The sequence below is a fragment of the Mus pahari genome, chromosome 22 (assembly GCF_900095145.1).
Source record: "Mus pahari chromosome 22, PAHARI_EIJ_v1.1, whole genome shotgun sequence".
NCBI lineage: Eukaryota > Metazoa > Chordata > Mammalia > Rodentia > Muridae > Mus > Mus pahari.
In genome coordinates this window covers 31,936,046-31,961,442 of record NC_034611.1, presented here as the reverse complement: position 1 = coordinate 31,961,442, position 25,397 = coordinate 31,936,046, and the positions used below count along the sequence as shown (strand labels likewise).

Here is a 25,397-nt window from a genome sequence, read left to right as displayed (position 1 = left end):
AAAAAGAACAAAGAAGAAAGAAGAGAGGAAGGAAGGAAGGAAGGAAGGAAGGAAGAAAGGAAGGAAGGAAGGAAGGAAGGAAGGAAGGAAGGAAGGAAGGAAGGAAGGAAGGAGAACCCCTTACTTCTATTTCCAGCATTTCCAGCCTGTGCATGGTGGTTTGGGATGGGAGGAGTCTGAGAGCTAATCTTACTGGTCTCCATTTTGAGTGACTGCATCTCCCCACCACTCAAGCTGTCTGTATTTCTACTTAGCCCTAAACATTATTTCTTAATGTGACAGTGATAAAGCAATTATGTTTATGGGTGTTAAAACATTATTTTATTTATTTATTTATTTATTTATTTATTTATTTATTTATTTATTTATTTATTTTGAGACAGGGTTTCTCTGTGTAGCCCTGGATGTCCTAGAACTCACTTTGTAGACCATGCTGGCCTTGAACTCAGAAATCTGCCTGCCTCTGCCTCCCGAGTACTGGGATTAAAGGAGTGTGTCACCACACCCAGCATCTATGAGTGTTAAAACGTCAGCACTATAACAGTTGTAACTTTAGTTCAGGTGTTTTCATAATATTTGTTTCTGGCTGTTAAGTATTTATTTTCTTTTAGTAGGTAACTACTACAGAAATTAAATCTATTTTTCAATTAGTGAGCTTTATTATGTGCATATATCATTTATATATAAATTATTTGAGAATTTTATATACTATATTTTGATTATATTATATATTATTTTCTTTTTAAGACAGGTATTTGTGCTTGAATGGTAAAAAAGTTCCTTGGGTAATAATTCATTCATGTGAGGTTCCAAAGTGAAGGTAGACATTGACTCCCATTATGGTGTTAATCCAGCCCTGACTTAAGCAGTGGTGCTATTTAGAATGTGTGTCTAAGGTGACATGAGAAAAGGATTGTTCGTGTTTGTGGTTTTTACCAAATTCACCATCACATTCAAGCACAAAGCATTACTTTTTTTTTTTCATTCAGTGAACTGCATGGATGAGATGGCCTTCAGGTATGCTTCACAGAGCTATTGATTAGTTATGTCTGCTCTTTAAGCAATAGGAAATACAGGATAATTAGGAGGGAAGTGTGTCGACCACGCCAATCAATACTTTTGTTGTTTTTATATTTTGAAAAGTGGTATGAGGTTTAATTGTAATATTACCTTGTGGTGTCTGTGAAAATAAATCATTCTATTTTGTAGACTATCTTAGTTTCCTTTCTATTGCTGTTACAAAGCCTGATGACCAAGGCAATCTATAGAAGAATTTATTTGGGGATAAGACCCTAGGACAGTCACCATCACCAGGGGAAGCTTTGCCTCAAGCATCAGGCATGACAACAGGAACAACTGATCGCTCATGTCTTTACTCACGAGCGTCAACAGAGTGAGTGCACTGGAATGGCTTGGCTTTCCTCAAAGCATGCCTCCAGGGGCCTACTTCCTCCCGCAAGGCCAACTTCCTAAGCCTTCCCAAACAGCTCCCAACTGGAGACTAAGCATTCAAATGCCAGGAACTATGGGGGCGGGGGGGGGGGGACATATATCCTTCAAACCACCACATAGAGTCACTGTGTCTGCCAGTTAATGAGACTTAAGCTATTACCAATTCCTATTACAAGAAGTAGAAGTCATGTTTTCATATTGATATTCATCTAAAGATTGCCTGGGTTCTGAATGTCCACAAAACATTGTCCTATTTATGTTGAAACGGGGAACATGTGTCTCCAAATTAGAAAGCATTTATTGCCTTTTCAGAAGCCTACCTACCGCTGTGCCCGCACGCTGACTTAGCCCATTGAGATTATGCCCTCTACAGACAAAGGCACTTCTCCAAAGGTCCCGGCCAACATTCCTCACCTCACTGCCTGGCTGTTGCTCACAGTTCCTCTCCCTTTGGGACTGGGTTCAGTTACTGGGCCATGTTTCCTTTTTCTCTTGATTCCTTCCACCTCCAGTCGAAATTTAGTACCCTCCATATTGACTTTATGGAGAAGGCATAGGTCTGTGAGGTCCCAGAGTACAGCCTCGTCGAACATATCCGACTGATGAGCGCATGGAACCTCCGCTGTCTCATATTCATTCCTTGAGCTACTGTAACCCCCTCTCCATCACACAGCTCCAGAAAGCATCAAGCTCGTGGTTCTCCTCACTAAGGGTCATCTTCGCATGAACACTATAGACAGAGTACCTCGGGCCACTACACCTAAACTGAGCCCTTAGCCATTTTCTCTGAAGTAAAATGATAACCACTATGATACTTGCACACTTGAAACCTAATTTGAGACTTGCTTGACGTTCACTTGTCTTGACTGATTATTCGTTGACTCCAATCTCCTCTGAAATTCTATTTGGGTTCAAAAAAAAAAAAAAAACTATGATAGTTATAGTGAAAATTGTATCTTTGTGTGTAACATAAATGTTACAATATTAGAAAGTGGGCTTCATGTTGCCCTAGGTGTTTCAACTATGCAGAAGATGAACTAGAGAATGACATGTGAGATGATGCCCTGTAAGCATCAGCAGTGAGTCTCAAACTCAAGAAAGGAGTTTACTGCGTGGCTCCCTCATACATTGGCAGCTTAGGCCCTGTCTCCTCTTCCCTTGACCTGTCTGATGTTCTGATACCTGCTCCATGACCAACCCTCTGAAGAATGGATGCTGACAGACTCCTCATAGTGAATAGTCCCTTGCAACTTGGGCACTTCCTGTGCACCATTTCACCGTAGCATTACTACCTGAGGGGAATGACTGTCCCTGGGGCTTTGCTTAAATACTGGAGCCTATGAGGTTCATCTGGTCATGCTATTATAGCTTTGATCTTAGTTGGGGAGTATGAGTGCACAATATATCTTCTTCTGTGTGCTTATTATTCATGAACCAAGCCACAAAAAAGGGATTCAAGGGCTACATACTCTCAGGATGCTCTAAGGCAGGTTTACCAATTAACAGTTCTGGTAGCCATAAAATATAAAAATGTGCCAGCATCATTAAAACACCAATGAAATGGCAGCATAGACAGTCCATGACTGCAACCAAATCTCTGTCTCCAAGCTCTGTGCCTTCCAGATCTTTAGGATTCTCCACCTTCTTTCCTGCAGCATGAGTGTAACTGTGAGAGACTAAGGATACGTGAATTGATATGGTGCTAGTAGACTTGGAATTGAATGGCAAGCAAGACTCCATGTGTATGTACTGATGAGAATGCACTGTGTGCATTCTGGGCACATAGTGAACTCTCAAGCAACTGAGGAATGGATGAATGGAAAGCAAACCGAAGGAAAGATTCATGGTTCTATCATTTAGTCACAAAAAAATCAACCAACCAACAAAACTCAAAAAGTTAAGTAGTCAGCTCAAGCAATTGATTCTTAATTTAGAAGTCACCAAGTCTTGAGATAGTCTGTATGTGGTGTTCGTTGCCTGTAAGTTAACTGAGTTGAGATCTGAAGAGACTCATGTGGACAAGAATTCAAATATTTTTTAAAGGTGACATCTAAGTCAAGGGGGAACAACAAATATTCTTTGGAAAGACCTAGACGCAAGTAGCTTTCTCTCTTGGGATTTTTAATTATGTTTACTTACTCCTTTATGGCCCAAACAACAAAGCCACACAACTTAAACCACAGGGATGGCATTCCTAGGTCATTTGTAAAGACAGGACCATATTAAGGGCTGTCTCAGGCCTGAAACACGGTCATGTTTGTAATGTTACTTTACGATATGGAAAACATTTAATACTGTGTTCCTTAAATCCACAACTATCCTACAAGTTTATGTCAACTTCACACAATACTGTGCCTTATTTAAAAAGTAGCTGGAATGTGATGACTTTATCTTGAACCCAAGAGAATATTTATATTGAAGAATTACTCTATTTCTTGGTGTCACATTGTCATGACATTTTTTCTACATATTGATTTTTAAATTTTATTATTTTTTATTAATCCTTCCTGTCATTTACATCTCAAATGATATCTCTACATACTGTTTAAATGATAAAATTTACCAGGCATTTTCATGTGATCTCATTCATAACCTTTGTGAGAACCAGATGACCTAGGAAATATCATCCCAGTGTACAGTTGCTGACACTGCCTTGGTGGTTTTCTTAAAACAGATACGTTGTTACAGAAATAGTTGTGAGTGTGTGGGTGAGTGTGTGTGTGTGTGTGTGGTGGGTACTAAGGCTCTAATCCTCACACATATGAGATAAGCTCCAGTTTATCTGAGCGCCAGCCTCATCATGGAAATAGATTTTTGTTCTCATATCCTACTTCCTTTCTATTTTGCCATAGTTCCCTCACAGGGTATGTGCCAAATAATCATCCAAGAAAGCACCAGGAGTCCCTGGCCGTTTCAGGTGTTATCCTGATAGTGTCCTCACTACACTTAGTGCTTGGGGGAGAACGTAAATGGTGGACCATGTAGGTTACTCCATTCCCTGCTTACCAGTGAGACACAGCAGCATTTTCTCTCATATTCCAGTGTTATTCCAGTAGTATATGCTTATTTCTGATTTGCCAAATGCCAAGTCCCTTTAGCATTCAGTATGCTGTACCTCAGATATAAACTGGCATCTTAGTTAGATATTTTATGTCATCAGCTGCTATCGTATACTTCCCTGAAACGATCCTTGGTCTCATTGACTGGATGGATACCTATTGTCCTTCTTCTCACTGTTATAAAAATACTGAAGGTTAGTCACAGTGCGATACTTCTATATTTATGCATTTCTTTTGGTCAAATGGGAGTTGAGCAAGAATGAGCTTCGTTTTTCCTGAGTGCTCTGTTGGATGATGTCTGTACAGGACATGTTGATTGTATTTTATTGTCCTGCAATCGAGGAAGTTCGCCAGTCTGGACACAAATTTTATGTACAAAGTATATTAGATATTTTACTTACATATAATATCTAATTCTGGTATTCTAAATAAGTAGCATTTTGAAGTAGTCATCTTGAAGTTTTAAAACATTTTTGTTTCTTTGGTTGAGATTAATTCGTATAAGAGATCTAGCAATTAATAAATATGATAGTTTGTATATGCTGGGCTCTGGGAGTGGTACTATTAGAAGATGTGGCCCTGATGGAGTAGGTGTGTCCTTGTTGGCGTAGGTGAGTCACTGTAGATGTGGGCTTAATACCCTCATCTAGCTTCCTGGAAGCCAGTAGTCTGCTAGCAGCCTTCAGATGAAGATGTAGAACTCTCAGCTCCTCCTGCACCATGCCTGCCTGGATGCTCCCATGTTCCTACCTTGATAATAATGAACTGAACTTCTGAACCTGTAAGCCAGCCCCAATTCAATGTTGGCCTGTTAAGAGCTGCCTCGGTCATGGTGTCTATTCACAGCAGTAAAACCCTAACTAAGACAATATAGTAATGCATTAATATATTAGATGATCCATTCTGATCAAAGCACTTCACAGAGAATGAAAATCCTCATAAAACCATGTTATAAACCAGCTTTCTGCTTGTGGGCTCTGTGTACATATGTCTTCACGTGGACACATGCTATCTGCTTAGCTTTTATTGACTTCACACAAACTAGCGTCACCTAGGAAAGTGAACCCCAGTTGGAGAATTGCCTCCATCAGATTGGTCCACATGTCTGTGAAGCATTTTCTTGGTTGCTGATTGAGGTAGAAGGCTCTGCCTACTGTGGGTGGTCCCATCCCTGGGCAGATAGGCTTGGATTGTGTAAGAAAGATAGCTCAACGAGCCAGAGTTGCAAGCCTTTAAGCAGATTTTCTCCGTAGTCTCTGTTCTCGTTTCTGCCTTGGCTTCCTTTGATGATAGACCGTAACCTGGAAGCCAACAAACCCTTTCTTCTCCCAAGTTTGGCAATATCGGGAAAGTCGCTTAGGACACACACAGGTCTCTTGCTGAGTACAGGATTATGAATACAAAAATCTCACTTTGTTTTTCTGAAAACCGCTCATACTATGGAAGCCCACGGCTTGGCTACCAGGCGCGACAGTTCGTTTCAGTTGACTATCCCCCAGACAGGAGCTTTGGAGAATGTTATTTTAAAATATTTTTGACACACAGTTGATAGGAACCCAGAGGAAGGAAACACTGCTATCAACTTCCTCATTTATAATCGAGAAAAAGTGGCTGGCCCACTGTCAGCTACAACTTTTCCTTTTCTTTCATACATTATATTTTTAACTCGGTCACAGGATACCAGTTTCCATACAGCTTTTCATCACGCCTTTATTTTAGTTCTCTCTCTCTCTCTCTCTCTCTCTCTCTCTCTCTCTCTCTCTCTCTCTCTCTCTCTCTCTCTCTCTCTCTCTCTCTTTCTCTCTCCTCCCCCCACCTTTTTCCTTTGTCTTCTTCGTTCCCCTGCCTCTTCCTCAGCTTAAACCTTTCCATGTAGTATTTCACCCCTGTGACTTTCATGTTACCAACAGTCTACCTTCTCCTCTTCCTTAACCTATTAGGTGTTTTTCTCTCTTTCAGTGATGCAAATGTAGGCCAGATCAGACCGGATTAAAAGCAGATAAATGCTGGGTAACCAGCTAGCTCTACCAACAATAAATACTGAACTTTCCTCTTTTCTCATTTGAAATTTCTCTTCTTCCCTATATAGAAACTGCTTTAAAAAAATAAAATCCTGTGCATGTAGCAGATGTGCAGCTTGGTCTTCATGTGGGTCCTGAACAACTGGAATGGGGTCTATCCCAAAAGCTGTTGCCTGTAGGTGGGATAAGTTCTTCTAGCAGAGCTGCCTTGTCTGGCCTCTATGGGAGAGGAAGCACCTAGCCTCACAGGGACTTGAAGTGCCAGGGTGGAGGGGCACCCACTCAGAGGAGAAAGGGAAGGGAGTGTCAGAAATATTGTGGGAGGGTGTGACTGGGGGGGGCAGTGAGAGGGATGGAAAGTGAATAAGTAAAACTAAAATAAAATTTGAAAAGGAAAAGAAAGAAGAATCCCAAAGACAATACCAGAGGACAACTTAGGTTGGGTGTGTTTTAAACTCCTGAGTGTCTGGAGTGTGGGTGTGTGGTAGGCCTTGGGGAAAGGCCTGGGATGGTTTTCATCACAGTTCCTGGAGCCTGGGTCTATATTCTCCTCTGTAGGTGAGACTCATGTTTGGTGTCAAGGGTTCTTGCCTTTGGAGCCTTGATGTCTATATAAAGACATTTATTAGAGCACGCGTGAAAATAAAAGCATTTATCAATGTCCCAACTTCATAAAATTTTAAATGAACAGTGAAAGAACATGTTATCATCACATCTGCTAAGCTGAATCTTTGTTTAAAACCTGTCATGGTTTTGCTTTTCCTACAACACACGGTCCTGGGACCTCCCTCCTAAGATTTGATTCCATTGAAATATGTTTCTCGGAGGAAAAATCGCCTATGCGTCATATGTCTGCAGTCAGCTCTAATGGTTAATGTGCAACCTTCCTTGAAAAATCTGTTTTACAAGCAAAATGTTGACACAGTTTTAATTATAGCACTCGAGTGAGCACTGCTGTGGTTTTTAATACTCCTCCATGGTAATACTGCTGCTGTTCTCACAGACGAAACTCTGCTCTGACATTGTGTGCTTTCCAGTCCTTTGGGGTTTTATGGGAACGCTGCCTTCTTTCAGTTGAAATTTTTTATTGTGTCTTAAAGAAAAGAATGTGATCGCAACGTTTGATGTATTTATTTATTAATATAAGCATTGTCTACGACAGTCATTATTTAATGTCACCATGTGGACCTTTCATGAGTCACCTTAAGGAGGTGGCTTCTTTATAAGACAGTATAGCAAGTTTAGATGCCTGCTTACCTGCGTTACAGAAACTTTCCACATTTTTTTTTTTCTGAGACAGGGTTTCTCTGTGTAGCCCTGGCTGTCCTGGAACTCACTTTGTAGACCAGATTGACCTCGAACTCAGAAATCTGCCTGCCTCTGCCTCCCAAGTGGTGGGATTAAAAAGTATGTGCCACCACTGCCTAGCTCTTTCCACATTTTTAAGCTAAAACTATACTGATATTAAACTGGTATTACACTGAACATTTGTGTTTTCCAGAGTCATGTTAAGATGGTATATAAGAGAATGTGCTTTAACGTAGCAACAGTCGATGAACTCTCTTTTTTGCTCATGATTAAAAGAGAGAGAAGCTGCTTGAGTGTCCGTCTACACATTGGTATTCATTATGTTTAAATGTGCTGATCTGCCTTCCTGCTCACTGCCCACGTCTGCTCTTTAACATCCCTGGCTTTTTGGGAGGTTCATGGATGTCCGCTGGTTGATTAGTTACTGTGTTCTTCCTTACTGCTTTCTGAAGTGACACAGATGTGGTTTATGATACTGTTCAGGCTCTGAGGTGAGCCAGGTACTCTAGTCTGTCTCAATGGGAAGGACATATAGTCACATGAACCTTTACAACATGACTTCTGATAGAAAAAAAAAGGAAGAAGGAAAGGTCCGCCTGCACCTTCCCCAAAGCTGGATACAGCCAAGCTTAGGCCAGGGCAGAAGAGAAGCTGAACAACACAGTGACAGTCACTGCTTACTTGGCCCTGGCTGGGAGAGAGTATGGTTCTCAGTGAAAATATTATGGTGATCAAGACCAAAGAGCTGTCAGTCGAAAATGTATTATACGATTTCATCTCTCTTCAGTGTTAAGATTTGAGCAACTTGATCACTCATCTCATGAAAACCTGCTTTTTCATGTCTTAACTTTTAAAATATATATAGATATTACATTTTCATCCATTCATAATGTATTCTGATTATATTCACCCATGTGCTTCATCTTATCTCTCTTCCTCTCCATTAATCTTCTTGTTCTTCCTCCATAGTTCTAGGTTCATGTCTTCATGTCAAGTGTGGTCCAGTTTGTTTAATTAGGGTTCCTTGCATGACTGTGGATGAGGAGTTGTATACAGGAATGTGGCAACTTACCAGTGGCTACAGCACTGAAAAGCTCCTCCCCAGGAGCCATTAGAACACCCCCAACCAAGAACTTTCATTTAAGGGCATGTGTTCCACACACCTGTCCTGTGTAAAGATTCAACTCTGTGTAAGAACACACTGTTGTATCTTTTGGAGTTGGAGTTCATAATTAATATATTTTCTAGATGTCTGAGGCTATGAATTCGTGTTGGTTTTTGTTGCTTTGGGTCAAGTTTTATAACATAGACATATTCGAGTGCGTATAAGTAGAGTTAGACTGTGAAACATCTGCTTTTTTAGATTTTAGAACAGCTCCCGACTGTGTCCAACATAAACAGTAAAGGACACAGCCTGAGGGCTTGATGCTATAAATATAATATTTGTTCTTGTGATGTAACTCTGAGTGAGTATGTGAGTCAACTACATGTGTTATTTTAAAAGAAAACATATGGAGTTCAGAATTATATGCTACTATATTTAGCACTACGTGTATACGTATTCTATATTATGCTCCCTAAAGTAGCACTCAACAGAGAAATAGTGAGGAAAACAGAGAAGAGAATACATTTTCATTTTTCTTTGATTCCAATTGAGTTTACAAGGAATAACTTGGCATTCATAAATTTTATATATATAAAAAAATATATATATATACATATATGTGTGTATTTATATGTATATATGTATTGTATATATTTACATATATGTGCATGCATATATGTGTATGCATGTATGTGTGTGTATATTTACGTGTGTATATATACAACATATATATATATATATATATATATATATATATATATATATATATATATATCACAGACACACATGTTTTTTTAAAGACTTATTTATTTTATGTACATAAGTACACTGTAGCTGTCTTCAGATACACCAGAAGAGGGCATCAGATCTCATTACAGATGGTTGTGAGCCACCATCTGTAATGGTGCTGGAAATTGAACTCAGGACGTCTGGAAAAGCAGTCAGTGCTCCTAACCACTGAGCCATCTCTCCAGCCCACACACACATTTTGTTTTTTTCTGTAAGAACATTGAACAATAAAGACATCAAACATATCTTATCCCTGAGTGTGTGCTCTTTACCTGCAAGGCCTTTAATTGATACCTTTAAATGTATGTTGTTTATTTTTTAAGGAACTAATGAGATTTGCTGAAAAATATTGCCAACTTGTTCTGTAACAAAGTATAGTTATTTTATAAGTATACTTTATGTTATAGTTATTTTACAAGTATACTTTATTCATCTTGTCTGGAGAGTTTACAGTCATTTGAATTACATATTAGAGTAAATTTGCTTGGGTTCTACTTTACAGTTATTGATGAGAAAATAATGACAAATTGGTATAATAGGGCAGTACATTGTATAATTTGAAGAGTGGATTTCTAGTTGCCGTGAGTATGCTAAGTGTTTAGATGGATTGCATTAAACACCAGCTAACTGGTCTCAATTCAATTTATACTTGTAAAATTAAGACACTAAAACCAAACGGATTTTGAAGTTTATTTTTACCTGAAAGTTTCATCATGAATTTGAAAGCTTTAAAGACTACAGTGTTCACTGCTCTGTCAAGAACCTCAAATATCAGTGTTCAGCATCAAGCATGCAAGGGGCAAAACACAGGCTTTATACATCCAAGGTGAGAGCAACGCATGCCGCAATGTGGAGTTTTGAGAGCTTATAGAGACCTTACAGAAAAGCCATGAAGATGAGATAATAAAATAGCAATGGAATCCTGTGGTTGATGGATTAAATTAATAAACATGTAAAGGAATAAAGAACTGGTAATGCTTAAGAAAACTAGAAGAAACAGACTAAGAACAGCTATAAATAAAGGTCTGTCCATGTGGCAATTATTCATAGCACCGTAGTTCAGGCGCTGTCCTTATCAAAGATCCAAAGCTGAGACTGACTAGCTGAGGTCGGTCTAAGCTTCTTGTGATTTGGGAAGGGACAGTCCCCATGGGGTTGTTTGAGCTGAGGTAGGCAGAAGGCACACAGGAGAATCCCCTGTTGTTCCTGGACATAATGGTGGTGCACAATACCAGAAGGTTTTGGCAAAATCTTGCCTACATGTCAATTTCTAAAAACTCTTTGTAGTGAGTTCCCAAACTGAATCTGTGATTTCTTTTATATATGTTGGCTTTCTTAACAAAAAGATGGGAGATACAACGGTGGTGGTGATGGTGGTGTGTGTGTGTGTGTGTGTGTGTGTGTGTGTGTGTGTGTGTGTATTTACACAGAGAGAGANAGAGAGAGAGAGAGAGAGAGAGAGAGAGAGAGAGAGAGAGAGAGAGAGAGAGAGAGACTCTCAGATACTCAAGATACTGGTGGTTATAGTAGTAAGGATGTTGGCAGAACAGAATGGGTAAGAATAATGTTCTAGCCTCCTGTGGGGTATGCTTCCTAACTGCTGTGTCATCTAGAAAGCCATCAGTTTCCAGGACAACCTTTCCAACATATAATCTATAAAATATACAACAGAGCTAAGCGGGTTCTTAAACACTCCTGTGCTTCAGGGATGGGCCTGCTTACAACGGTCTCTCAGCTCCCTAAGCAAGGGTTCAAATACCTCTGCCACTGAGGGAACAGTATGCTCCTGAGACTCGCAGCATAGATGTAGTTTTGTATCGGCCTATTGCTTTCAATCACTGGTTCTCAACCTTCCTAACGCTGCAACCCCAAAGGGATTCAGCTCTTCATGTTGTGCTGACCCCCTCCCCCCCAACCATGGAATGATTTTATTGCAACTCCATAATGGCAATGGCAATTTTACTACTGTTATGAATTGTGATGTAAGTATCTAATATGTGGGATATCTGACGTGCAACCCTAAAAAGGGAGGGAGCGACCTACAGGTTGAGAACTTCTGCTTTAAATTGTCTTTCCTAGGTCTTTCATTATTTGGCTAACCATGAACCATCACTGGTCTCAGTGGGGTTTTCTCCTTTACATTTTTGAATGGATGATAAAGACAGCAGAGTCATGGTTATGTTTTGAATAGGAAGCATTCTCTGCAGACTTGTGTTTGAACACTGTCACCAGCTGGTGACTCTGATTTAGGAAGCTGCAGAATCTTTTTTTTTTTTTTTTTTTTTTTTTTTTTTTGTAGGAACTATCTTTTATTGGGGGAGGGTTTATCAATCCTTCTTGGCCAACACCTTCCATGGCTGCCAGCATGTTGCTCAGCTCCTCCCGCTTTCTCTTGGCACAGATGTGCGTGCCCACTCTCTTCTTGATGAACTTGAGTGCTCACTTGTCCTTGGACACTTGAGCAACTCCATAGCTCGCCGCTCGTAGGGCGCGAAGCCGCACACCTCCTGGATCATGCCTCGCACGAACTTGGTATGCTTGGTGAGGCGCCCGCGGCGCTGGATGTGTCTCAGCTTGCTGACATTTTTCGTCACCTTGTGGCTCTTGTTGAGGCCCACGGCCATGGGATAGTGCAGGGCCATGGCTGCTGCTCTCCGGTGGCGGCCAGGACAATCTTTCGAGGTGGCTCTGCTGACAGAGGCAGTTCCCTGGCTGTAGATTTTTGAAGATTATAGACTTTGTGGCTTCTGGTCTCAATCTCAGCTTCCTGATTGGCAATGACCTACTGCCTAGCAGCCTCTTGCTCCTGTCACCACAGAGGATATTGTTTCCCCCTCTGAACTTTCCTAGTCTCCATGGACTGTAATCCTCTGAGACTGTGAGCCAAAGCACATCTTTCTTCCCCTAAGTTGCTTCTGACAGGCATTTTATGACCATGAAAAGAACATTGCAGGCACAGTAACATTGGCCTATGCAGCATGTAAGCAGGCACAGCGGCAGTGGTCTGTGTGGTACGTAGGGTTTGTTAGAAAGGTAAATGTCAGATCTCACCACTCTATGTAGGAAGACAGAATCTGTATTTGAGCCAGAAAACTGGATAACTCATATGCAACTGAGGTTTCAAGTTGACAGCAGGACAGTTATTATATATTACATTTCCTTTTGATCTAGATCAACTTATCTAGATCAGACTTATATGTTCTGAAAATGTCAGTAAATTATAAAAGTGTAAAAATGATATCTAGAAACAAAAAATAATCTCAAAACCAAGCTATTATCTGTGCGCAGACTACTGTATAGTATTAACATGAGTATTGGGGGAAACCATGCAAGGAATGCTTCAGAAGATATGTAACGTGGCACGGGAAGCGAAAGCCGCTGGCCACTAGTTGGTTCCTAAAAGCAAAGCAAAGCTGAGACTCGTGTACCTTTCATGCCAATAGTGACATCGTGACCAAGGAAGAAAAAGATAAACTGCTTGGAGATGGTGTGGAAGACTGATTATGGCTTAGGAAAACTGATTTATGGAGAGAGAAAGAACTGATTAAATGGTCAGAGCCAGGCTAGGAGAGGGGCTTTGGGGTGTTTGCCCCATGTCATTTCGTTGGAGTCCAGTCCAAAGAGAACTGGTTGGATGCTGAGAAACTGGTTCACAGCAAATTCCCATCAAGTGCAGCTGTTCACCTGGGGAGCAGTGGCAAAGGCTGTGTCAGAAAACTTAACATGGTGCCTAAGAAGCCACCTTTAGTGGGGTAACATTTATTTCTGAGAACTTTAGAAGGCTTCATGAGCAACTAACAAAAAGCCATTGATGGCGTTACTGAGTTATCACCATGTGGGAATCATTGAAGGCCCCGTCTCTCAAAACTTCTAAAACCGAGATGGAAAGGACATAGGATGCTCCGTGTGAGAAAGCTCTCCACGCCGGCAGAGACTGGGTAGACACCGTCTCAGTTACTGCCAGTGTTCCCATACAAAGGTGTGTTCACCGCACTTGACTCATGTCTTATCGAAATAAAAGTGCACTCTTCTATAAAGTCCTCTATAGAGTGTCATTCGTTGGTACCTCATGGGGTTCTTTTTCCCATTTCATTTAATTACTCAGTAGTTAATGGAGAGAGGGGCTCACTGCATAGCACTTATTTTTTTTCCAGGAGGACGCAGAAACCTTGGACTTCTGGAATCATCCAGTGCCTTAGAGAACTTAGTAATGATTCTTTATGCTAGTTCAAAATCAGCTTATTTCACCGAGCAGTAGTGGTCTGAGAGTAGCATACCTCCTCCTTTGTCTTCCTAGAATTAAGCAACATGGAGAAACAGGGAGAAACCGAACCACAGTTCCACAAGACGAAAAGCAATAAGCAGTTAGTTACATCCAGGATTCAAATCCATTATCTTCCCCTGCCAAGTCCTTTAGTTCCACTTTAGTACTTTCTAGGAGACTTGGTTTCATTTGAATACTTCTAGGAATTATTAATGTCAGACATGTCAACTGATACACTCCATATACTAGTTGATGTCAGTATGGATAATGGTTTAACAAACTCAAATATCAAGTCACATTAATTGTGAAGTTAACATTGCATTCTGCCGTTATCTCCATGATACAAAATAAATTATTCCGTATGGTTCTTAACCAACTGCCAGCATCTTACCTTGCAACTAACAACTGTGTGCACGGTCAAAAGTCGTAGGAAGGGAAAGGTTAAGTAAGTTTCATTGTTACTTAATCTATTCTCGCTTCCTCCTGATTGCTGTACCTACCACATGTGTGGAAGGGGGCCTTTTCTTTTTTTGTAAATCATTCAGCTAGTGGCATATTGATTTTCTCTCAAGAGCACCCAGTGTTCTCAGGTGATCACATGTTTTCTCACATTATTCATATTGACAGAGCACCTTTACTCCTGGTTGACATACATTATTGAGCTATGATGGCGCTACCCACCATGGGCTTTTCCCGGTAGTCAGGTGATGGGGCTTCAGTGCAGGAGATGGAAGGGGACAGGCTGTTCCGCAGTATTTCTGTTCTTTGAAAAGCAATTATTGTTCAACTGAAAAGATGTCATAAGCTCGGAGAGCGTTGTTTAGCAGGCTTCCTCCAACAGCGATGCCTTGAGGTCCCTTGTGTCGCTGCTGGTACAGAGGAAAAACCTGGGCACCAAAATATTCCAGTGCTGCGCTATATAGGAGAGATGTTGCTGTCTGAAAGAATAACGGTGGCTTGCCGTGTGTGGTTGCTATTCTCACCTCACCTCCTTCTGTTTCAGCTAGCTGTGAGGTGGCTGGAACACAATTGCCATTACCAGCATCTGGACGAACTCCTGCAGTACATCCGCTTTGGCCTAATGGATGTGGATACACTCCACACGGTCGCCCTATCTCACCCCCTGGTGCAGGCAAGTGAGAAAGCAACTGCCCTTGTCAACGAGGCTCTGGAATACCACCAAAGCATCTACGCGCAGCCCGTGTGGCAGACCCGCCGGACAAAACCGCGATTCCAGTCGGATACACTCTATATTATTGGTGGGAAGAAGCGCGAGGTCTGCAAAGTCAAGGAGCTTCGGTACTTCAATCCCGTGGACCAGGAGAATGCACTCATAGCTGCCATTGCCAACTGGAGCGAGCTGGCTCCCATGCCGGTGGGAAGGAGCCATCACTGTGTGGCAGTCATGGGGGACTTCCTGTTTGTAGCAGGAGGAGAAGTGGAGCATGCTAGTGGCCGGACATGTGCCGTGAGGACAGCCTGTCGCTATGACCCCCGCAGTAATTCCTGGGCGGACATAGCACCCATGAAAAACTGCCGGGAACATTTTGTGTTGGGTGCCATGGACCAATACCTCTATGCAGTAGGGGGCAGAAATGAACTGCGCCAAGTTCTCCCTACCGTGGAACGGTACTGCCCCAAGAAGAACAAATGGACTTTTGTGCAGTCCTTTGACAGGTCCCTCTCGTGTCACGCTGGATATGTGGTTGATGGCCTTCTTTGGATATCAGGTAGAGCGCGCCTCCTCCTACGTTGGGTTTACTGAAAAGTACTTTTCCTGTGGCTTAAATTTAAAAGTCATCTTCTGGAGAGTGGCCCTAAGTAATGGAACAGTTGAGCCAAGGATGCCATTCTTAGCTAATTAAGTAACGTTTATTGAGCACCTACTCTATAGCGAGCCATGACCTTGGAAATAATTGACCTTCCTGTGATTTTTCTGAGTGGTGACTGTTGTAAAAATTCAGGATGAAAATTACTGGGCCATCACACCTGTTTTCCTGGCGAGCCTTGTATTGCTCTCTGTCAGCTCTTGATGATCTGGGGGGGGGGGGGGACATCCACGACCACTGTTTTAGCCAAGTCCTTTGCTTCTGCTTTCACTCTTGGCTGCCCAGCTCGGAGCCATTTCTTCGGAGGCAGGAGAAATAGAATCCTAGTAAATCCATTTGGCTGAGTATAACAAGAGACTCTCTGCCAGGGCTTAGCTGTGCTGTCTATTGGAGGAAGGGATTAAGTTGCTGACAAAAGCTTTTGTGTTATCTGTGAGTGGTGGTTTCTGGTGCCATCTATTCCTGCATACTCCCCCATTCTTCCTGACCATCTGCAGGAAGTTTAAAGGCTGTTTCTGTTTTCTCTTTTCACTTACGTTTAAACAAACAAACACCTTTGGCTTACGGAAAAGCTAAGGAAAATAGTGAACAGGCTATACTGTAACTTAGCTTCAGGCAGCAGTTGCTCATCTTTCTCCACCCTGGCTTTCTTTAGCCCCTCCTAGCCGCCATGTTGTCATACAGAAGTCTATGAGGCATGCGCCATCCGCCTCACAACACCAACCTGTGTTTTCCGTTCTCAGGGGCAAAAGCTACCTCATCTCTCAGTTGAAGGATATCCATTTTGTAACCCAAATAGAAGCTGGGTTTCTGTATCACCAAGAACACATAGACAACACAAAGATCCCTCGGTTAGACAGTGGAGGGCAACCCTGATGCTCAGACTTAGACAAAGTAACCACATTAGGAAGTGAAGGCCTCTGGGATTTTCCCAGTTGAGATTCCAGTTTTTAAAATGTCAATTTTGACAAAATTTATCCCTAGATTAAATTAGTTTTGGCTCTGTTCATTTTTCCTTCTACTATCTTCAGTAACCCAGGAGACAGAGCCTCACCTTCTCTGGTTGAAGCCTGGGTTATTTTCATGGATGTAACCTACTTTATATTGCAATCTAAGTAGTTGATGAATTAATCGCATGAAGTAAACACTAAGTATGTGACAAGGATAAATGAGAACCCAACATTTACTAGTCCTATATTCTAAATAAAAACATTAGAAATTAGTGTATATGTAGAAACACTTAAATAAAATTCTTACTTATTTATTGGTAGCGTCTTTCCTCTCCTTTAAATATGTATTTTAACTATTAAAAGAGTCACCAGAACTGTGGTTGGTTTTGATGAAGAAATTTCCAAATGGTGGTGAATGAGACTTTGCTAATAACAGGAACAGGTCTGGATTTTCCTGAACACAGAGCCATGATGAGTTTATGAAATCAATGAAGTTTTTATTTTCTCACAACTTACATTTCTTTGACTCATTTGGGTTCACATGTTGCTAATGTAGTATACTCTTAAAATTTGCAATGTGCATTCTACATTTTGCATGAATTTCACATAAATATTTTAATAAGTGCGTCTAGTTTGGCATGGCAAAAGATAGCTTTTTTCATTAATTTATTTATTTCTTCATGTTATATCCCCATATCATCTCCCGTCCTCCCAGTTCTTCCCCATATCCTTGATTTCCCCGACTTAGTCATAAAGCTGGGACTACTCTCCAGCCCTTTTAGTGATGCTGAAGGGGGCAGATGTTCACAAACCTGGCCAGGCCTACCATCCTGGGATCGAGTGTCTTCCCTTTCATTAAGGGTCAGTGTTTCCTCTTTCCAATTTCTTACATCTATCAACTTCCTGTATATATTATTATCACCTCACTTTGCTTTCCTCCTACTGTGAAAGGAATATGTTTTCTTTGTTCCTTGAACTAACTAACGCTATCTGTGTTAACCGTATTTAATGAAAACAATCAGAATTTTCTCAGGCTTCCTTCTCCCGACTGTGCACTTGAGCTGAGACGCTCACTTCCCTGTGTAGACGATGAGACCTTTAATTGGCAAGAAGAGGAAATCACCAGTGACATTTCTAATACCTGTGGTCGTCTGGCTCTTTCCTCGGGCCTAGCTTATAATAAATCAATTGCGAATGTAACCATGAGTGGAGCCGGCCGGCTGTGTTTGCTCCCAGGCCCCTTTAAAAGGAGGCAAGATTCCATCTTCCTGTCTCTGATTTGGAAGTGGTAGCTTGGTTTGCTGGAACAGATGAAAGTGCGTGAAGCTAGTTCTTAACTAATAATCAAGTATTTCTGGTTGATAGAGGAGGGTTGAATCATTGCCGTCCACCTGGTACTTTGCAAGCTTTGTCAGGGGAAGGGGTGGCGTGGTTAATAAGCATGTGGACTGTAGAGGCTTAGTTCCAATCCGTAGAATGCAGAATGAATGTGTCACTTGGTATTTGTGAAACTTGGTATTTGTACTGTGCTCATTGCTGCTTTGTGCCCCCTCCTGTTCTGTCCATTTGGGGTCAAGGCATTTTGAAAACTTCCGGGCTTCTCAGGATGCAAACCAGAGAATTCAGAAAGCTAAGTTGGATGGCTATGCCCATTAGCATTTAATTTAAGATGTTAGAGAAGTCAATTTATTTTATTATTTTATTTTATTATTATTATTTTCTTTATTTACATTTCAAATGCTATCCCGAAAGTTCCCTATTACCCCCCCCCGCCCCTGCTCCCCTACCCACCCACTCCCACTTCTTGGCCCTGGCCTTCCCCTGTGCTGGGTCATATAAAGTTTACAAGACCAAGGGGCCTCTCTTCCCAATGATGGCCGATTAGGCCATCTTCTGCTACATATGCAGCTAGAGACTCGAGCTCAGGGGGTACTGGTTAGTTCATATTGTTGTTCCACCTACAGGGTTGCATCCCCCTTCAGTTCCTTGGGTACTTTCTCTAGCTCCTCCATTGGGGGCCCTGTGTCCCATCCAATAGCTGGCTGTGAGCCTCCAGAGAAGTCAAATTTTCAAGGCTTCTGTAACATTTGACACTGTGACCCAGTGCACAAGTGTTCAATCATATTTTGGTTTGAAATCCACATTTCCGAAATGAAAGCAGCACTAAATCTCCTGTAGCTGTGTTTTAAAATACACGCGCTCTCTGTTGTATCGGATGGCATGTGGACCACTGAAAAGATTTTTTTGTGTGTTTGTTTGAAGGAAAATTCGTCTGAGCCCATCATGCAGAACTTACCTGACTGTTTCTGTCGGATGGCAGCAAATAGTGAGATGCCAACCGCGACCCTGGTGCTTAAAACTAGAAAACAAGAAAAATGGCGCAGGAGTTTCTCAGAAGCCTCATGTCATATTTCCATGATTTTTCTTAGTAAATGCTATATCCCTATATACAATGGTGCTGTGCCACAGATAAATATAATTAATTCAGTCAACACACCTCCTGCCCTCTAGAAGCTGACAAAGTTTTTTACTTTTATTTTTATTTTTTTATATGTGTCACTAACGAAAGAACCTCTGTTAGCCCTTCGTTAATTCCCTAACAGCTCTGTTTGTTTTCATCTTAGCTGGGTTTAGGTGAAGGCTCTGTTGCCCCACTTTAAATCACTTTAACGTACTCAATCTACTGAAAGAACTTGGGGTTTTCTACTATTCTTCCAAAATTCAAACACGGCCATTTTTAAGCGATGCTGTTAAAATACCACAGCTTTGGTTTTCCTCCGTCTTCACAGATATTATTGTGTTTGCATTTAAAATATTGGGACCTAAGAGCAGGCATGGTTGCGGTTGGGGGCGTGAAACCTTAAGACGATAGAGTACAGTTACTCACACGTGTGAGACTCACCCCACTTCTTATCAGTCACGAGGTGCTGAGCAGGGTTACTGGCTTCTCGGAGTCCTGTTCTGGTCTCGGGCTGGAGCAGCAGGGTTGGCTATAGTAAGCAGTCGCAGTGTGTGATGGTGTGGTGCCGGGAGTCCTTCCAAGGTACAGAAGTAATGTGAACAGCAGGAAGTAATTGTCAAGGTACCATGCAAAGGGGCACCTTGGGCTCAAGTGGTGCCACCTCCTCTGGCTGCTTTCTGTCATCCATTTGCCTCCCTGACTTTCCACTTGAGTATCAGCATATAATCAGTTCAATAATGTCCTTATATTTTATAGGCAGTGTTGGGCATGCCTAGCTTTCTACTTTTCTTGTGTAGTTGCCCTTCAGTAAACACACACACACACATACACACACACACACACACACACTCACACACACACACACCACATACCACATACCACACACGCACATACGCACATGCACACACAGTTGGTAGAAAAGCCCTCCAGTGGGAGATGGGAAGGTTGCAGGAGGAATGGGAAGGGAGAGATGATTTAATTATATCATAACCTCAAAAAGTAAAAGAACAAAAGGGAGGTTGACATCCCTCGTAAGCTCAAGCTCCTTAGTGCAAAGGGCGGAGAATTTGCACAGAGCCTATGCTTATTGTCCTGCATACTGTAGTGTAGATATTATGTATACTGAAAAGACCGCAGTGACACAGAAATCTGTATGGGTTCGGTACCAGCAGGTTTTTGTTTGTTTGTTCGTTGTTTGTTGGTTGTCAGTTTTTTTGAAGCTGTGTTGAACCTGCAGATGCAAAACCCCCTGCACACAAGAGACTAACCGTTTCCAGGCAGCTGAGACTATAGGACAGTTACCGGGCAGACCTGGTGAGGCATCTTCTCAGTGTCCCAGGCACATGACAGTTCTCAGTATTCTGTTCCCTACTGACTTTCTTTCCTACTCTGCTTCACTGGCATTAAGCTGCCTGCATTCCTCAAGACCCCTCCCTCTGACTTAGCGGACCTTGCCTTCTATTTTCCATGGTAAATGCAGAGGGAAGGATAAATACTGCGAGCAGACAGATGGGCAGATGAGCATCTGGTACCCAGACCATGGGTAGGGACCAAAGGCATCATCTTGGAAACACTAGTGAGGAGGATGCTGGGCCAGCCGTCTGGAGGAAGCCTCTGGAGTTACCCAGGGTCCATGATGGGGAGGAGTTGGCAATGAGTGAGATTTGTCTGGTACTACAGAAATACCACAGTCCAAAATATTTGCCCTCCATTTTTCAATTACAAGCCTCAGTGAAAGGGATTTCCGATGAACGGAATATGGAGAGAAGCAGAGAGCTATAGCTAAGGTGTAATGAGAAAGTAAGGGTCTAGAAGTCCAGGTACAATCTACCCCAGCCGCTCGACTGTGATTCCCACGGAATCACATCATTGAAATTTCATCCCGGAGTCAGAGCTCATCAGATGATGTTCCAGTTATTGTCCGCCTTCCCCTGTACGCCGACCTATGGGAAGAGATTGTGCAGTTGCCGGGGCATACATAATTCAGTCCTTATGACAGCAACATTTTTTTTCTTTTACTATAAATTGCTTTTGACTTTAAGAAGGGAAAAGGAGATTAAAAAGGATAAAAAAGAAAGCAAAGAGAAATTTATCTGAGAAAAGAGAGTGTAGTTAGAGAAGAAAACCCAGATCAACGGAGGGAATTTTCTTTTTAAAAGGATGCAAGTGCATTGGGTAACTTGTAAGGAGAGATTCAGGAAATGGAGACTTCTATTTGGTTAGTAAACTCTGAGAGCAATTCCAGTACCAGGAATGAGAGTTAATCCTGGACACTGATGACAGATCATAGAGTCCTAAACAGGTAGGAGGGACTGAGACTGTGAAGGGATTCTCAAACACTAAGCCCAAAAAGGAAAATGTGGGTGTGGGTCTGGGTACCAGTGCACATGATAGCTATGGATCTAGGTGATGTGGGTCTGGGTACCAGTGCACATGATAGCTATGGATCTAGGTGATGTGGGTCTGGGNACCAGTGCACATGATAGCTATGGATCTAGGTGATGTGGGTCTGGGNACCAGTGCACATGATAGCTATGGATCTAGGTGATGTGGGTCTGGGCACCAGTGCACATGATAGCTATGGATCTAGGTGATGCTTCAGAGAGGAGGGCTGTGGGTCTGGGTACCAGTGGTGAGGAGCAGAAGCCAGGAGTTTCCTTGTTGATAGATTCAGGAGAGATCTTGATGAGTTTCAGCTGGGATTATATTTTCTCCAAGATTAGGAGGTGGGCCTGAGGAAAGGGTAGTGAGAAAAGCCTCTGAGAGAACAGGGAACTCATAGGATTTTTTTTTTTAAGTTTGTTTTCAGAACCTATACCAAGTTGGAAAGCTTTTTGTCATCTTTTGGTAGTGTGAACAGAGAACTGAAAAAAAAAGGCATACTTTTGGATTAACAGATGATACAAGGTTTCCATGTTAGAAATAGCCCAGAGGCTCCCACAGGAAGGTGTTTAGCAGCCAGTACCCTAGCTAGTCTAGTCACGGCCAGGGATTATTTATTGCCCTGGAGGCATCTCTCACAAGGGAGCCACACAGGTTGGAGCTTCATAACTTGAATGTCAGCTTCAAAGTTTCCAGTGAACTGGAATAGCCAATACAGATGAAATCTGTGTTGTCTTAGAATCTAGCATGAGGTGGATGTGCCCAGATACTTGGTGTTCCTCTTTTCCTTCTACTCAAACACCCACTTCAAACCTCACCCCCAACACACACACCTCAAATCCCCACCATTTGAAACAAATCAAAACAAACTTTGCTGCGGAGCTGAGATGGAAGCCACACAGAAGTGAGTTATCCACAGAAGTGAGTTATCCACAGAAGTGAGTTATCCACAGAAGTGAGTTATCCACAGAAGTGAGTGAGTTATCCACAATGCTTTTAAGAGGACTAAGTGGTTTGAAGGAAGCAAAGCATTCAGATCTTCTACGCCCTGAATACCAGTGAAAGCTTCAGTCCCCACCTCACTTAGCTGGGTCCTGAAGATCATTTTGTTTATCTTCCTGTTGCGGTATCCAAGAAATGAAGCATAACGAGGTCCATTTTCTTCCAGGTCCAAGGGCTAATATTTGACAGGATTTGAATTCTATTTCTGATTTTAAAAATAAGGCTTTCCCACTAAACCACACAGCCACTAGTTCTTGTGGTGACAGTGGTTTGTTTGTTCATTTTGATCACTTTTTGGGAAGGTCTGCGAAACATACTGAAGTTGTAAATAGAACATATCCGTGACGTTACTCTCAAAGCAAACGATACACAGAAAAAAGATCGTGCCCTGGTATTTGTTGTTGTTCATTGAGAATGAACAATCCTTGATTATCTTTGGGTGCTCAAGTGTCTCCTTTTTCCAGAGCACGGAATTAAAACAGAGAGTTCTTCTTTTGTGGTCCTGTCATTCAGTTTTGGAAACATAAACAACATCCTGATGTTAAAGTGTGAAAAGCAATTTAGCAACACACAGCACTACGTGAACAAAGTAGCCCGGGTAAGAGACTTGTTGCTCTTCATTTTTCACCATAGCAATCTAACTGCTTTTAGTATCAATTGTCTAAAAATTATCCTTTTAAGTTGAAAATTCCAGACTTTCTCTCCTAGAAAGAATAGCTTTTGACTTGAAAAGCTCTTGCGTCTCTACCACAGAGGAAGCTGAGCAGCATCATTCGATCTATGAACAAGAGAGATGTAGGATGCTTTTTTTATTATTATTATCTTCAAATATTTATTTATATTTTGTCATTTGTTGTATTATTACAATATTTTTTATTTTTTTATTATTATTTTCTTTATTTACATTTCAATTGCTATCCCGAAAGTTCCCTATACACCCCCCCCGCCCCTGCTCCCCTACCCACCCACTCCCACTACTTGGCCCTGGCCTTCCCCTGTGCTGGGTCATATAAAGTTTACAAGACCAAGGGGCCTCTCTTCCCAATGATGGCCGATTAGGCCATCTTCTGCTACATATGCAGCTTAAAGCTACATCATAGCAAGTGCTGAAGAAGCTGGCTGATGGGCAGGGGGCAATTAAAGAAGCCAGCAAAAGCACTGGAGATTGCTGCATGGAGGCTGGGACTTGAGAATGGAATCCCCCGTACCCCACGACCGTGAGGAGATGTTTGGGAGGTGGGATTCTGATTTGCGACAGAGTGAACGCTGCAAGGTACAGTGGATATTTGATGAGGTTTTAAACGGCAGGTCCCCCTAGTTTACAGAGCACTTTGGTAGATTTCACTTATTTAAAACAACATATGGTACACACTTTACCTCTTTCTGGGTTGTAAGTGTGTGCTTGTTCACTCTAGATAGCATAAACATCATTTACATGTTCAACAGCAGCAGTTTGAGACTCCTTTGTTACAAGTTTTAGTTTATTAATTACATGTCCATTTGTGTGAGCCTCCTAAGTGTGACAAAAATCATAGGGATACTAGTTCTAATTTAACACACTGTTAAATATTCAACATGTTAATTTAGCATAAAGATTCCTGGTTATAATTGATTATACAGCCTTATAAGCATCATAAAATATGGAGCATTTTATCGCTTATAAAAATAGATAATAAATATATTGTTTTGGCTGAGTATGTTGTCTCATGCCTATAATCCCAACACTTGCACACAGAAGGGTGGTGTTGAAGGAGTTCAAGGCCAACCTCAGCTCCATAGTATGCTCTGGGCTAGCCTTGGCTAGAGAATAAAACCTTGTCTCAAACCAGAAGTATATATGAGAACACATTGTATCTATTCTCATTGTGCCGCTTGTCTCAGAGGATAATAGGGAGCTTAATTCTATTAAAATGATTAATAGGCGCTCATACTTAATGTTGCCACTTTGGGGGTAATTAAAGTATGAGTATGAAATTGGAATACGCTTAAATAAGAGGAAACTTGAAACCATTAAAGAAGAAAAAGGCCAAGTACAGTGGCCAAGTATTCTACTTAAAAGGAAAAAGAAAGAGAAAGAAAGAAAAGAAAGAAAGAAAGAAAGAAAGAAAGAAAGAAAGAAAGAAAGACAGACAGACAGACAGACAGAAAGAAAGAAAGAAAGAAAGAAAGAAAGAAAGAAAGAAAGAAGGAAAGAAAGAACAATCGGGCCTGCAGAGATAGCTCAGTGGGTAATATACTTGAAAGAACTCCATTTTCAGAATCCAAGTAAAATTAAACCCAGCCTGGGATCAGACACTCTGTCCCAGTGTTGGGAAGTGAAGGGAAGGCAAGCAGATCCTGGTATTGTTACCTGGTGTTTGCCAGCTAGCCAGCCCCTTGTCTACTTGTGCTCTAGGCCACTGAGAGAATCTGTCAAAAAAAGAAAAAGAAAGAAAGAAAAGAAAAGAAAAGAAAAGAAAAGAAAAGAAAAGAAAAGGGAAAAGGAAAAAGAGAGGGAGGGAGGGAGGGAGGGAGGAAGGAAGGAAGGAAGGAAGGAAGGAAGGAAGGAAGGAAGGAAGGAAGGAAGGGAAGAAGGAAGGAAGGGAGGGAGGGAGAAAAAAGAAAGAAGAGAACAGAAAACAGAAAGAATAAAAACCAGTGGATTGTGCCCGAGGAATGACATGCAAGGTTGTCCTTTTGTCTTCTGTCTTCCACACATACATGCAATCATACCTTCACACACAAACATACACTTAGCATATATATATATATATATATATATATATATATATATGT

At 41.6% G+C, this 25,397-nt stretch overlaps 1 protein-coding gene and 1 pseudogene across 1 annotated transcript in view; one reads left to right on the top strand and one right to left on the bottom strand.

The window, feature by feature from the left end:
• Klhl32 (kelch like family member 32) overlaps window positions 1-25,397 on the top strand; it is a 209,971-nt gene that overhangs the window by 163,966 nt on the left and 20,608 nt on the right. Inside the window, exon 7 of the mRNA XM_021222200.2 lies at window positions 15,002-15,728. Coding sequence (XP_021077859.1) covers window positions 15,002-15,728 — 727 coding nt within the window. The remainder of the gene's footprint in view (window positions 1-15,001; window positions 15,729-25,397) is intronic.
• LOC110338766 lies at window positions 12,062-12,376 on the bottom strand (annotated as a pseudogene).